The 15,098-nt window shown below is 42.8% G+C and overlaps 1 protein-coding gene across 1 annotated transcript; it reads left to right on the top strand.

Annotated features, from left to right (window-relative positions):
- Nucleotides 1-3,462: 3,462 nt before the first annotated feature.
- LOC103180144 (guanylyl cyclase-activating protein 1) lies at nt 3,463-9,705 on the top strand. The gene is made up of 4 exons (XM_007895812.1): nt 3,463-3,660; nt 6,675-6,824; nt 8,877-8,967; nt 9,575-9,705. The coding sequence occupies exons 1-4, from the start codon at nt 3,463-3,465 to the stop codon at nt 9,703-9,705; spliced, it is 570 nt and encodes a 189-aa protein (XP_007894003.1).
- The last annotated feature ends 5,393 nt before the right edge of the window (nt 9,706-15,098 follow it).

Here is a 15,098-nt window from a genome sequence, read left to right as displayed (position 1 = left end):
TCAACCATCAAAAGGAACTATCCCAAAATGTCCTGACTATCTATTCAATGCTTTCGCTCAAGGAAATCAGATGCTGAGATTAGACTAATCTGATCTTTTCATAGAAACTATTAAGGATTAGAGATAAATTTGTTCAAGCTTTGACAGATTAGTTTTAAATCCTTTGGAAAAGCCTCTAATAATTCACTGTGATGGCGGTGGGAGGGGGGTGATGGAGGATTTCATCTTGGTTGGAAAGCTGCAGGCAAATCCTTTCTTACGCTCCATAGGTGAAGTTCACAAAGCCCTGTTACCCTCATCTTTATTTGTCTTTGTTACCATGCAGTGACCAACAACTGAAGAATGATGATAATTGAATTTAGAAGTACTTAATTGTATTCAGTACAAGTGCTGTTAACTGTATTTAGACGTCCAGAGGATCGTTTTGAGTGAGCAGCATCATTTTCATGTATTGAGCTAAATGATGTTTTTAATCCATATCAACTAATTTTCTACCGATACAATAACAAACAGAAGCTTGGTGTTTTATATGAATACTGAATAGATTTTCCACTTTTGACAAGTTCATGTTCTTGTCAGCCTGCTTCACATAGGTTGTCCAGAGAATGGAGTTAATTGTACCCGGTGAATATCTTAACCTCACAGTAGCACTCACTAGGATTAACTTAGCTCTCGGTTATAGAATGGAGCAAACAAGGGCAATCTTTCTTAATCACTGAAGAAAAGCCAGTATTTCCCTCCCTGCCCCAGTCTCAAAGAACATCCTCAAAATATGGCTTGTAATTTAGGAAATGTGCTGAATGAGGGCACAATGAATGAATATGTTTGAAGAAGACAGAATATTTCAAAACATTTAAATGTCTGAAACATTTGACATCAAAGGTATGTATGTCTCATGCCAGCAGGAATATATAGGATCAGAAAAGATGTCTGCATTCCATCGTCATAGTCAATTAAGGTAAGAATTAAAATATGTTAAGCAAGAGAAGTTGCATTTTTGCAGTACCTTATTATGTCAAAATCTTTACAGTGATTATTGTCAAGTATAAGGGATTATCTTTCTAGACATTTCTACATGTGTATGGGGAAAGACACAATGATCACGACCTGTGGGTAACACATTCTCTCAGCCTGTGGGTAACACATCACTTGAAGTCTGGCAGTTGTTGTTCAATTTAGACCCAAAGCTAAGTATAACAACAACAACAACAACAACAACTTGGATTTATAGAGTGCCCTCCTCGCCGGACGGCATCTCAGAGTGCTTCACAGTAACAGATCCCGGGGCCGAGCCAGGGAGAGGGGTAAGAAGTTGACCAAAGGTGCGGTCAAAAAGAAAGGTCTTCAGCAGAGACCTGAAAATAGGAAGAGAGGGGGCAAGACGAAGGGAGTGAACAACGGAGTTCCAGAGCCTCGGGGCATAGTGGCTGAAGGCACGACCGCCGAGGGTGGAACGGAGGACTCGGGGGGACAAGGAGGAGGCCAGACCTAGTGGAAGTAGTCTTGCTACTAAACAGCAGTCTGTTTTTGGCAGGATTTGCCAAAATAAGAATGCATTGCTAAGTTGTTTAGGAGACTGACAAAAGGTCATCGACCTAAAACGTTAACTCACTTTCCTCTCCATAGATGCTGCCTGACCTGCTGAGTGTTCCCAGTGACTTCTGTTTTTATTTCAGATTTCCAGCATCTGCAGTATTTTGCCTTTTGTTCAGGATACTGGTCGCTCAGTGGATCAATGTCCATTGACTTCTGAAACCCAGATTCAAACACAGCTCAGAATGATGCGATAAAAGTGAAGTTTTATGGTATTGTTAAGAAGTGAAGGTGGACAGTCTTAAGTTCCAAGAAGTGAGAACCCACAGCGAAGAAACAAATGCCATTTAGGATTAAGTTGTGAATCTTTCACCTCTGCCAAATGGGAATTTGTTGGCAACATGAAAAACACTTTCTGTATACAATATATCCAATTAAGGACTGGATGTAGGCATATTTTTTCTCACGCACCTTCGACAGCGTCTTAACCTATCTTCCATTCCAGCCAAATCATAAAAGGATGAAATGCATATCTGTCTAGACCTCACACACAGGATGCTGTTACATTTTTGCAGAAACATTACACCTCCACTCATGAACAAGACATTGAAGAAAATAATAATAATAATAATAGTGCATTTGATATAGCGCTTTTCACGTCTTCTAAGCGTTTCACAGAATAGACTGTAAAGTGAATTGACTGTATATTTGTGTGCAAAACGCGGCAGTCAATTGTGCACAGCAGTGTCCCACAAACAGTTGTGGATTGAAATGACCAATTTTTTTTTTTTTTGAGGGATTATTATCAGGCGTATGGAGTTAGGAAACTTGCCCAAGGTTTCACCCTGCCAGGAATCGAACCCAGGTCTCTCGCTTGCAAAGCGAGTGCTCTAACCACTGAGCTACAGGACTCCACACCCCGTAAGTGTCCTCTTAAGCCACCAGCTGTTCAGAAGAGTCAATTCAAATATTAAACAGGAATTTTTCTGACTAAAGGATTTTTTGCTTAAGGATTTTTTGTTGTAATTCTTACATTATAAATTTACTTTTTTAAAATCACTGCACATGATTAAAACAATAACACAAGAAAACATGCCTGCAAGTAAAACTGTACTATTTAACTAAAATAAATGGTTTTCTTTAGATTAGTCAGAATACTACAATAATAATAATCCTTATATAGCACCTTTCATGCCTGAAGGATGTTGAGCGTTTCACAAGATGTACTGTAACGTGCAATGACTGTTTTATGGGTGAATATTTCATTACATTACATGAAATATTGTAAGAAAGAGAAACATCAGCGTAGAATTGTTTAAGAAGCTACAAAGATGCATTTGACCTAGAGAAAGAATTCTTTATTCAAAGCATGATGAAAAGTATTTGAGAATAAGTGAAAATGTAACATTAAAAAAAATTCTAACTTTACTTTTCCCAAAATTTAGAATCAGAACAAATTCAATTGAAAACCTAAAATGAGAAACAGAAATGTGTGTATTTTGGATGTTCTTAAGCAGGAACACAAAAACCCAGAAATGTGCTGGCTGAAAATAGCGACGGCAAAGAAATGAAATGATTTCCTTACAAAATACATTTCATTTTCTGAACATAACTTCCAAATCACATTGAGAATGCCAGCTCTAGCATAAGGCATTACCATGTAACTGGAAATACTTGAGAGACATTATGTAAAAGATCATTTAAAGGTCACTTTAGTTCACGCTTAAAGCATTGAAGATTATAATTAGCTATCGTAATTGGTTTCTGCTTTATACTGATCCCTGAATTGATTGCTGCTCCTCTTGGTAATTTCTTACAGAAGGTTTGTGTAGATCCTTGGTAGAGGCAGAGTGCGTTTGCAGCTCTTAATAGGAGCAAAAACATTAACTTTGCAGTTACTTAGGATATGGCTTGTTGATCTGCGAAGTGATGGGTGCCAGTGGATCCTGTTCTGCCGATGATCTGAATACGACTGAAATTCACTACTGGTACAACAAATTCATGAAGGAGTGCCCAAGTGGACAGCTGTGTTTACATGAATTCAAGGCAATTCTAGGTCTCCAGGGAATGAACGAAGAAGCGACCAGTTATGTCAATCAATTGTTCATCACTTTCGACATGAACAAGGTGAGAGCCTCCTGAATAATAATATAATAATATATCATAATAATCCTTGCATTAATAAACCCTCCTACCCGCTCTGCCCTCCATCCTCCCCAATCCTGACCCTAGCTCGGGTCCAAATCCCTGACTGTCCAGCAACTTGGAACATCCTGCTGACGTGAAAGGCGCTATACAAATGTAATTTTGTATTGCATTTGATATAGCGCCTTATCATGTCTTCGAGATGTCTCAAACCGCTTCATAGAATAAACTGTGAAGTGAATTGACTGTATATTTGGGGGTGAAACGCGGCAACCAATTGCGCACAGCAGTGTCCCACAAACAGTCATGGATTGAGTGCCCAAATTATGATTATTTTTGTATACCAAATAGAATAGAACACACAAGGAGAGTGTATTTGAGACATGCCTTTTAAATGTTAATTCTAGGTTACCCCTTACCCTAGGAAAAATCCAAAGCTCTTAAAATGTTCAACAACTTGATCCAAAATTAAATGTTAGTATCTGATTTTTCGCTTAGTCTTACCCCAAGTGGTTCATAACCACTGAAAACAGTTTATAGAGGAGGGTGGAGAGGATCTGGGGAGAGTCCAGTACTGTTGGCTAAATTGTAGTACTGCACTTGAAAATGATCTTTGTTCAACTAATTTTTCCAGTGCAAATGTAGAGGTGCATAGTGCATGGCAATAGGAGTGGAGTAGAAACGCTGGCACAGAATAGTTGACCGAATGGCCTGTTTCCTTGCTGTATCATTCCATGCAACTCTATGTAACATGCTTCTATTTCCTTCGTATTTTAGCTTGTAACAGGTTATAGTACCCAACAAGACTCCTTGAACCCATTATCCCCATCCTCGCTTGGCTCCACGGGCTCCACATCACCCAGCAGTTCAAATTCTCGTCCTATCTCCCATGACCCCTCCTATCTACTGTGACCTCCTATGACCCTACAGCCCTGTCCACTTCCTCTGCTTCTTGCCCCTGACTTCTCCACCTTACCATCTGTGATTGAAACCAGCTATTCTGAAGTCCGGAGACACTCTCCCTTGTCTCCTCCCTCTCCGCCTTCAAAACACATCATAAAACCTACCTCTTCATATTTTCAGCCACCTTCTCCACTTCCTTAGTTCCCAAATGTCCCTCGCTCTATCCCCCAATTCCTCCAGCTCCTTCACCTCTTGAACATTTAATCCTGTACCATCCCTCCCTCTCTTTCAAAATCCTCCTTATTTATCGCCTGGTTCCTTCATCCCTCTGCCTCTGCACTGAACACCTGATTCTAATGGGTGATTTCAACCTCCACCTAAACTCCCCTTGCGCCATCTCCTCTGACTTCAATGCCCTCCTCTCCACACTAAACCTCACCCTCCACATAAACTCCCCGACCCACAACCGTGGCCACCCCCACCGACCTCGGTATCACTCACGGTCTTGACATCTCTGATCTGTCCATCACAGACAAGGCCATCTTAGACCATTTCCTCATCTCCTCTCCTCCTGTATCCCCCTCCTTCCCCCTCCTCTCTGCCAAGTCCTCCATCATCTTTTTCCAACCCTCACACACGTTCTGGGACGCTACCCTGTGTGAGGGGCACAATATAAATGCAAGCTGTTGTTGTTTTTGTTCCCTTCCAGGTCAGGCTCCCAGGCAGTACCTGCATAAAATAGCCTTTAGAGTCATAAATGTACAGAATAAGCTGATTCAGCAGGGGATTTAGAGGGATAGACATTATATTTGGCAGTGACAGGGATAAACTAAGCTTTAATATGTGATATCACCTTATTTTCATTGTACGTGATGACATAACTGGAGACACGTGAGCTATTTTTGGAGGGCTCAGTGATCTATTACGGGAGCAACAGAAGCCTGCAATTCTCCAAGACACCATTAAGCAGCCAAACTGGCTCAATAATGGGATTTGGAGGAGCTAAGAAGCTGGGGGGAGGGGAGGGGTGGGGAGGAACCCCTCGCAATCGGCAACCAGTAACTTTGCAAGCCATGCTCTAATGGGTGATGCTGTCTGGCAGGTAGACAGAAGCTTGTGAGTGCTTCTTGGCACTGAACTGGTTCAATAAAAAAATGTGTTCACTCAATCCACGACTGTTTGTGGGACACTGCTGTGCCCAATTGGTTCCCGCGTTTCACCCACAAAATATACAGTTAATTCACTTTACAGTATATTCTGTGAAGGGCTTTGAGACATCTCAACGGCATGATAATGCACTGTTTCAAATGCTAGGATTATTATTATTACAATCAACTTCAGGGTCATAACTTGCTCTGCTTTTGTGCTACTCAAATTTTATATTTCTTTCCTTTTACCAGTAACAGCTCAGTGGTCACCGTGTTGCGTTAGATGTATTGTATTCTTGCACTTGCAAGCGAGAGAACCTGGGTTAGGGAAATGATGAAAAAAGTCAATTTGAATCTGGTAGTTACTCTGAAATTGTTTTCCACTCATGCCCTTAGTTCAGCACATTAAAATAATAGTTGTATTGATTGGCCACAAAAATAATTATGATTCTTGCATTTGATAATGCATCTTATCACATGATAAAAACGTCTCCAAGTGCTTCACATGATTATACAAAACAAGGAATATACAATACAATACAAAATTGCATTTGTATAGTGTATTTTGTGGGCAAAGATGCAGCAAAGTTTGCACACAGCAATGTCCCACAAACAGACATGAAGTGAACGACTAATTTTATTTGAGAGATTATTGGCCTGGACTATTCTTTTCAAGTGGTGCCATGGGATATATATTGTCCAACTGAGCAGACAGGACCCCAGTTTAACGTCACATCTGACACCTCCACCTCTAACAATGCAGCACTCCCCCAGTGCCACACTGGAGTGTTAGACCAGACTATATGAGTTCAAAGTCTTCACGGGGGGCATGAACCTGCAATGTTCTGACTCAGAAATTAGAGTGCTATCAACTGAAATTGGCTGGCAGACGGTTTTCGCATGATTCATCCTGATTTACAATTCTTATCTCTTATCTTTCCCTAGGATGGATTTATCGACTTTTTGGAATACGTTGCTGCAATAAGCCTGGTTCTCCGAGGAAAGCTTGATCAGAAGCTGAAATGGTATTTTAAACTGTATGATGCTGATGGGAATGGCCGGATTGACAAAGAGGAGCTGTTGAGCATAATTAAGGTGAAGGTTTGTTGCTTGAATCTTTAGTATTGAGTAATATTTATATTCAGTGAATTCCAGAAACTTAATTATTCTATGCTTGTTACAATCTTGCTTGCCTCCTATTGTGAAGTAATAAAACTGTTCTATATATAAAGCAGTTTGGGACACCTGAGACATTTGTGTTAGCTAGATCCTGGTAGATAGTGAATAAAGATGAATTAATTTGCCCATAGTTGGATGAGTATTAATAGATTGAAATTTCCAAAATCAAGAATCAATCTGAATGAATTAAGTAAATCTAACTATAAGTGTACCTATGTTTGAAATTGCACATTTGGGTGAAAGTGGTCTGTAATGACCCGCAACAGAATAGACCTCAGTAAAAATAAATGTGAAGCCCTGAAATTGAAACTGTTACAGATAAATGTAATAGGCTGTATTATAAATGGCATATCTAAAAGTAGCGATGTGGGATAATAAGGCCATTTTAAAAAAAAGGAAAACTAAGCGTTGTGGCTCATTCTGGAGGGATAGAAATGAAAAGCAGGCAAGTTATGCTAAACTTATATTGAACCTTGGTTAGACTACACTTGGGAGTACTATGTACAGTTCTGGTCCCCGTATTATAGAAAGGATATAAAGGCACTGGAGAAGGTGCAAAGGAGATTTACAAGGATGATACCGAAACTGCAAGGTTATACCTATCAAGAAAGGCTGAATATGCTTGGACTCTTTTCTCTTGAAAAGAGAAGGGTGAGGGGTGACCTAATAGAGGTCTTTAAAATTATGAAAGGTTTTGATAGGGTAGACACAGAGATGTTTCCACTTCTGGGGAGACCAAACCAGGGGCCATAAATATAAGACAGTCACCAATAAATCAAATAGGGAAGTCAGAAGAAACCTCTTTACCCAGAGAGTGGTGGGACTGTGGAACTTGCTACCACAAGAAGTTGTTGAGGCGAATAGCATAAGATACATTTAAGGGGAAGCTCGATAAGTACATGAAGGAGAAAGGAATAGGTTATTCTGATAGGCTTAGTTGAGGAAGGGCAGGAGGAGGCTCATGTGGAGCATAAAAGATGGCATAGATCAGTTGGGCCGAATGGCCTGTTTCTGTGCTATATATACTATGTAATTCTATGTAAAACCAAATAATACAAAAAGCTTGATTTTACTTAATTTCATAATAAGTACTGAATTGCCCATCATCACAAGAGTAAACCAATCCAGGACACCCACTCACTCCCTCTATAATAATAATAATATTCCGTGCATTTGATATACTGCCTTATCACGTCCTAGAGACGTCTCAAAACGCTTCACTGAATATACTGTAAAGTGAATTGACTGTGTTTTGTGGACAAATTGCGACAGGCATTTGCACACAGCAGTGTCCCACAAGCAGTCATGGATTAAGTGACCAAATTATCATTATTTATTTAATTATTATTTGGGGATTATTACCCCAGACAAGCGATCCACCAATCAACTAACAACCGGGTTCCTACTTACTGCTAGGTAAATAGATGCGTGTGGAGTAAGGAAACTTGCCCAACATTTTGCGCTGCCTGAGAATCGAACCCAGGTCCTCTTGCTTGCGAGGCGAGTGCTCTAACCACTAAGATTCAGGATTCGGACCAACGCAAGTACCTTCCTGATGAACATTCACACACACGCACGGACATCTTTGCCGGTCCACTTAATGCAAGTGTTGAATACTTGGTTCAGTTTTCAGTCCTAATGAAAGCAACCCTGCAGCAGGCCTGTCATGAATGGAAAAGGGTGACACAGCATGTGTAATGCTACGGGCAACTAAATGGACACAATGTTACTTGCATATTAATGTTGACATTAGATTCATCCACTAATCTGTACTTCTGGGACGAGTAAAATGAACAATATCAACATGTGAAGTGTGACAGATAGTTTTGTTTTTTTACATTTCTTGTTTTGATATGAAAATTGTACTCTCCCAAATGACTGCCCCAGTGCCATCTGTTGTGGGTGTTTATCCTATAGAAAATGATACAATAGCTCTGAGGAAAATGACACAAACCTTTTTAATTTCAGGCTGTACGTGCCATCAATAGGGCCAACTATGATATTAGTCCAGAAGATTTCACCGAAATGCTGTTCAGAAGAATAGATATAAATGGAGACGGTAAGATCTTCTACCAATAAGAGAAATCCTTGCATTTGACGTAGCACGAGACATCTCAAACCACATCACAGGATTTACTGTAAATTGTAATGTATTGAAACAAAAATGCATTGTTTCAAAACTGATCTGGTAATGTGCTTGATAACTATCAAAAATTATTATGAAACATCACATTTTTCACTTCTCTACATATATTTTGCTTCTCTCAGGATTCACAATCAGGGGATTCCAGGGTACAAATAGGTAACAATTCAGTTGAGAGTTAATGCACAAATAGGATTTCCCATTATAATTGGTGTTACGGGTAATACTCAACAGAAGTTTTACCCCAAAATGTTCATCTTTACCCATCTAATACTTCAAGTACTTTTGCTTTCCAGTTCCATGCACGCTAATGGTTCAAATATAGTTTGCTTCACCAATTTCCAATTCTGACAATAATAACAATAATCCTTGCATTTGATATAGCGCCTTATCAAATCATTGATGTCTCATAGCGCTTCACAGATATATTGTGAAGTGAATTGACTGTATATTTTCTGGGTGAAATGCAGCAGCCAAATTGCGCACGTTGATGCAACTTTCTACTTATTATGTTTCCAAACAGGTGAACTAACTCTGGAAGAATTTATGAACGGAGTCGAAAATGATGAGGAACTCATGGATATGATCACTAAAAGCCTGGACCTCACCAATGTTTTAAAAGTCATTGAGAGAGGGCGAAGGCACAGTGTGTAATGAGTATTGAGCTAAATATTGCCTCATCTAGTATTTTTTTGAGATGTGAATATAGAGAAATTATAGCTTCTGATTCCAGTGGTGACTGTCATTGTTGGACAGACTCAGGTTTGCTGATGATTTTCAGGGGATCTGCTGGTATGTTTTTTCAACACAGCAGCGATCTTCACTGCTTTCCTATGCAAATGTTTGAGGTGGAAACTGAACGTTCATCTCATAAACAAATGTCTTCAATTTGAAATTTGTAGGAATCAATCGCCACAGTTTAGTATAGCTCTAGATGAAACACTGATACAATTATCTAGCAGAGTTATTTAAGGAACATTGGACATCATCTGTTTCACTTGTACTTCTGCAATTAATGGAAATCTACATTTTTGTCTATCATTACTCTACAAGATGATCATTTTAAGTTGCAGTAAAGATTATCACAGGTTAACAACACGATGACTAAAGCCATGACTGAAAAACTGTTAATTAATATTTGATGATAACAAATGAAAAGCGACAGAGAAAATCTGATAAATTGTCTCAAAACTGCTTTTGTACAGCAGATAAATTTGTTTGTTACAATGATCATATTGTTAAATCAGATCCATGACTAAAGGACTAAATTGTTGTAAGCAATCTGGGACTCTACCCTGCGTGAAGGACACAATATAAATTCAAGTATTTGTTATTAACCTAAATCCAAAATAATATTACATCTTTAATAATCTCTCAAACAATGATTTTCACTTATCAACCGTTTATTATGTTTCTCCACATTGACACTTGTTTTGATTCTCTTTATCTTCAGTATTTGATCTAACATTGGCATCTCTGAACTTAGCTTGACTTTTCAAAACCCAAATTCAGTTTTATTGAACATCTGGCAGTATATAGAGTTTGAATGTCTCGTGGTTATTGTTTAGGAATTGTTATATTTCAAGTTTTGGAACACTCTCAGGCTTTCTGTAAACCGATTTATAAATGTAAATGAAAGCTGTAAAATATGACTGAAACAAAACAGCTGAATTGAGTGTGTAGCATAGCTTTAACAAATGGGATTGAATGCATCAGGTATATGATGACCGGTGAATGTTCATAATGTGTGAATGCAATATGAGGACAGAGAAATTCAATGAATAACTAGGTTCTAGTCCTTAATACAATTGACAAGAACAATCATTTCACATGTTAAAGAAATCCCACCGTGATATTGTTGGCATTTACTTTTGCTTGATAAATCATGTTTTCTTTTGTAAATATGCTGCATTAAATGTTGCTATCAAGGAAGGTTTTTTAATAAATCTCTGACAAATGTAAAAGAAGAAATACATAATGTTCAGGAAAATGTATTTGTTTTGAAAAGTTATACAGAAAGGAATTAAAAAGGGCAGAACACAGTTCAGTGCTGATTAGATCTCACCTAAAATAATATATTACCTGCATTTGAAAAAAGCTCCTTCATATTTTTGGTGAGTTGTGATGAGAGACAAATATTATCAAGGAAAAATCTCTAATAGTTGAATTAGAGACCACGGGATCTTTAACCTCCACCTGAATTATAGAGGCAGAGGATCCAATCCAAAGCACCTCTCAATTATTTCTGATTGACGAATCAGTGGAATTACTATAATTGCTTACAAATTATAGTCACTACATTTTACATTATATATGATGAAGCATTTTGAGACATAGTCCCAATGTGAAAGGTGTTATATCAAACATAAAGATTATACTTTGATAGTATTTTATTGACGTGAATACAATAGCAACAAATTTACATTTATGTAGCACCTATAACTCAGCATCCTAAATTGGAAGCCAGTTCTTTGTTAAGAACTGAAGAAAGACTGCTTCCAAATTAAAACTGAATTTAAGAATTTTCTGCATTTCTGGCTATTATTAAATGTCAAAACAAAATGATCTTGCAGGTTAAAGTCTAGGTGGAATTTCGGGCACTAAGTTTTGTACTAAGTGGGTACAACAAGGGCAACCAGCCAAAGATTTAATTGGATTACTGAGCTGAAAATATATTTTGTACCAGTGCGAGAGTTTACCATCCATCTTAATTATCTGTACGTGTCATTGGATTCTAAAACAAATATAATAAATAATAATCCTTGCATTTGGTATTGCGCCTTTCACATCAGGAGGACGTATTAAAGCACCTCACAGTGCTTGTGAGTGATGTGCTTTGTAATGTGAATTGACTGTGTATTTCTAGGAAAATACAGCAGCCCAATTGTGCGCAGCAATGTCCCACAAGTAGCCCTGAAACAAATGACCAATTTTCCCTGGCCAGGACACTGTAAAACCTCCCTTCTTTTTGAATACAGTAATAATAATAATAATAATAATAATCCTTGCATTTGATATAGCGCTTTTCACGTCAGGAGGACGTCCCAAAGCGCTTCACAGAACACACTGTAAAGTGAATTGACTGTATATTTGTGGGCGAACGCGGCAGCCAATTGCGCACAGCAATGTCCCACAAACAGTCATGGGTTGAAAATGACCAATTTATTATTGTTTTGGGTTTTGGAGGGATTATTATTAGGCTCTGTGTGGAGTAAGGAAACTTGCCCAAGGTTTCGCCCTGCCTGGAATTGAACTCAGGTCTCTCGCTTGCAAAGCGAGTGCTCAACCACTGAGCTACAGGTAGTGTCATTGGATCTTTAATGTCCACTTGAAGAGGCAGACAGGATCTCAGCATTACCTCTTGGACCAGGGGTTTCCAACCAGTCGATCATTGCTAGGTGGCGATCTCACGCATGTTCAAAAAGACAAGAGGAGCGACAGAACTGTGTCGTTATCGAGTCAAATTGAAAACACAGCCAGATGCATCTCGAAATAAAAATATAAACTTTGACGTTTAAACTGCTGTAAATATTGCCCCCGCCTCTTGTTTTTATTGAGCATGTGCAAGATGCCACCAAGTGGTGATTGACTGGTTGGAGAACGCTATCTTGAATTATGTGAGTTCAACTCCCGACGTAGGTCCTGAACCCACAACCTTCTGACTCAGAGATGAGGGCGTTGGTAACACAATACAAATTACACTTGTATAGCGCCCTTCATGTCAGAAAGACATCCCAGGGCGCTAGCCACTCAGGGTTTTTTGTGCCCGAGCTGGGAGTTGGGGTCAGAAGGGGTGGAGGGCAGGCGGGTAGGAGGGTGGCTGAAGGCACGGTCGAAGAGGAAAGGCTTTAGACGGTGACTTGAAGGAGGCAAGAGTGGGGTTGAGGCAGATACAGAGGCCATGATTCTGTTACCATTTGTTATTGAACAGACAACAAATTGTATCTATATAGTGGCTTCCCGTTGGAAAGACGGACCTCTCAAGTCTGCTATCCGTGCCATGAGCCGCTCTGCCTTCCCCAAACGCCACATCGCCCAACTCCACCACCGCCTCGCACCTCAGGCCGCCGAAACCCTCATACGCGCACTCGTCATTTCAAGGCTCGACGACCGAAACTCCCTCCTCGTCGGCCTCCCCGACCCTTCCCTCCACAAGCTGCCGATCGTCCAGAACCCGGCAGCTCGTGCCCTCTCCCGCGCCCCAGGCACCGTAACCCCATCACCCCCATCCTCGCCCGACACCACACCACTGGCTCCCCCGCCCCTCAAGCGGACAGAATTCAAAATCCTCGTCCTCACCTTCGCGGCCCTCCACGGCCTGGCCCCCCCCCCTCCCCCCCACCTCCTGCCTCCCGGACCCGCTGAGCCCCTACCAACCCCCTGCCCGCTCCCTCCGTTCAGCGGGCTCCGGCCCTGCTCCACGTCTCCCGCCCGCCCCGCCCCCACCTCCTTCGAGGCGCGCCCCGAGAGACCCCCCCCCTTCCCCCCGCCCCCACCCATTTTGACGGTGGCTTCAACCGCCCTCCTACCCCCCCCCCCACCACTCTCTCCCCGCCCTCCTCATCCCAACCCTGCCACCCCCCCTCACCCCCACCCCACCCCCCGAACACCCCCCACAACCCCCCCGAAACAACCCCCCCCGAACACCCCCACCCCCCCCGAACACCCCACACCCCCCCGAACACCCCCCACACCCCCAACACCCCCCCGAACAACCCCACCCCACCCCCACCCGACCCCCCAACAACCCCACCCCACCCCCGAACACCCCGACCCCCCCGAACAACCCCCACACCCCCCGAACAACCCCCACCCACCACCCCCCGAACACCCACCCCGACACCCCCCGAACACCCCCACCCCCCGAACACCCCCCCCACCCCCCCGAACACCCCCCACACCCCCGAACACCCCCCACACCCCCCCGAAACCCCCCACCCCCGAACACCCCCACACACCCCGAACACCCCCCACACACCCCCGAACACCCCCCCACCCCGAACACCCCCCCCCCGAACAACCCCCACCCACCCCCGAACACCCCCACCCCCCCCCCCCCCCCCCGAACAACCCCCCCCGAACACCCCCCCCCCCCCCCCCCCCCCCCCCCCCCCCCCCCCCCCCCACCCCCCCCCCCCCCCGAACAACCCCCCCCACCCCCGAACACCCCACCCCCCGAACACCCCCCACCCCCCGAACACCCCCCCCCCACCCCCCCACCCCCGAACACCCCCACAACCCCTTCGCTCGGGTCCCGACCCATCCCCGAGCGTTCAGCGCCGTGTTGTTGCTGTTGTTGTTGTTGTTGTCGGCTGGACTTGCCCAGGGTTTGCGCCCCAATAAAATAAGTTATTTCCTCCCCCCCCTCCCTCTCCCCACCACCACCCAAAAAAAAACCCCAACCGCCTGTTGGTGTGAGAAATGGCGTCACTGACACCTTTGCGGTGCACACGAACTTGACGACGTACTTCTTTTGAGAGCTTCATGGGAGGAGGAGGAGGAGGAGAGAGGTGGGGGGGGGGGGGGGAGGGGCGTCCGTTCGCCAACGCGCACGCGTGTGATTTGCCCCGCCCACAACCGCCGCCGTGGGGAGGGAGGGAGGGAGGGAGGGGCGGGAGGAGGCGGGTGACGCGGGTGGACGCATGACGTCTTCACACATTTCGACCAATCGGACGCAGTCGAGGCACGTGACAGGCCGGGCGTTGGCGGCCAATGGAGAGTCGTCCTGTCGATTTCAAAACGTGGCGGCCGTTTTTTTTGGAGCGAGCGAGCGAGAGAGAGTGAGAGAAGAAAAAAGAGAGAAGAAGAAGAGAGAGAGAAAAAGAAGAGAGAGCAGAGAGAGAAAAAGAAAAGAGAGCAGAGCAGAGAGAGAGAAAGGAGAGAGAGAGAGGAGAGAGAGAGAAAAAGCAAAGAGAGCAGAGAAGAGAGAGAAAAAGAAAGAGAGAGAAAAGAAGAGAGAGAGAAAGAAGAGAGAGAGAGAGAGAAAGAAAAGAGAGCAGAGAGAGAGAGAGAGAGAGAAAGAAGAGAGAAAAAGGGAGACTGAGGGA

Source organism: Callorhinchus milii, unplaced genomic scaffold (assembly GCF_018977255.1).
Source record: "Callorhinchus milii isolate IMCB2004 unplaced genomic scaffold, IMCB_Cmil_1.0 Scaffold4, whole genome shotgun sequence".
In the NCBI taxonomy this organism is placed as follows: domain Eukaryota; kingdom Metazoa; phylum Chordata; class Chondrichthyes; order Chimaeriformes; family Callorhinchidae; genus Callorhinchus; species Callorhinchus milii.
This window is presented reverse-complemented; position numbering and strand designations above follow the sequence as displayed.

Coding starts and splice junctions, on each gene's coding strand:
- LOC103180144 (XM_007895812.1), top strand. CDS start 3,463: ATGGGTGCCAGTGGATCCTGTTCTGCCGATGATCTGAATACGACTGAA. Junction 3,661..6,674: donor TCACTTTCGACATGAACAAG/GTGAGAGCCTCC, acceptor ATCTTTCCCTAG/GATGGATTTATCGACTTTTT. Junction 8,968..9,574: donor AATAGATATAAATGGAGACG/GTAAGATCTTCT, acceptor GTTTCCAAACAG/GTGAACTAACTCTGGAAGAA.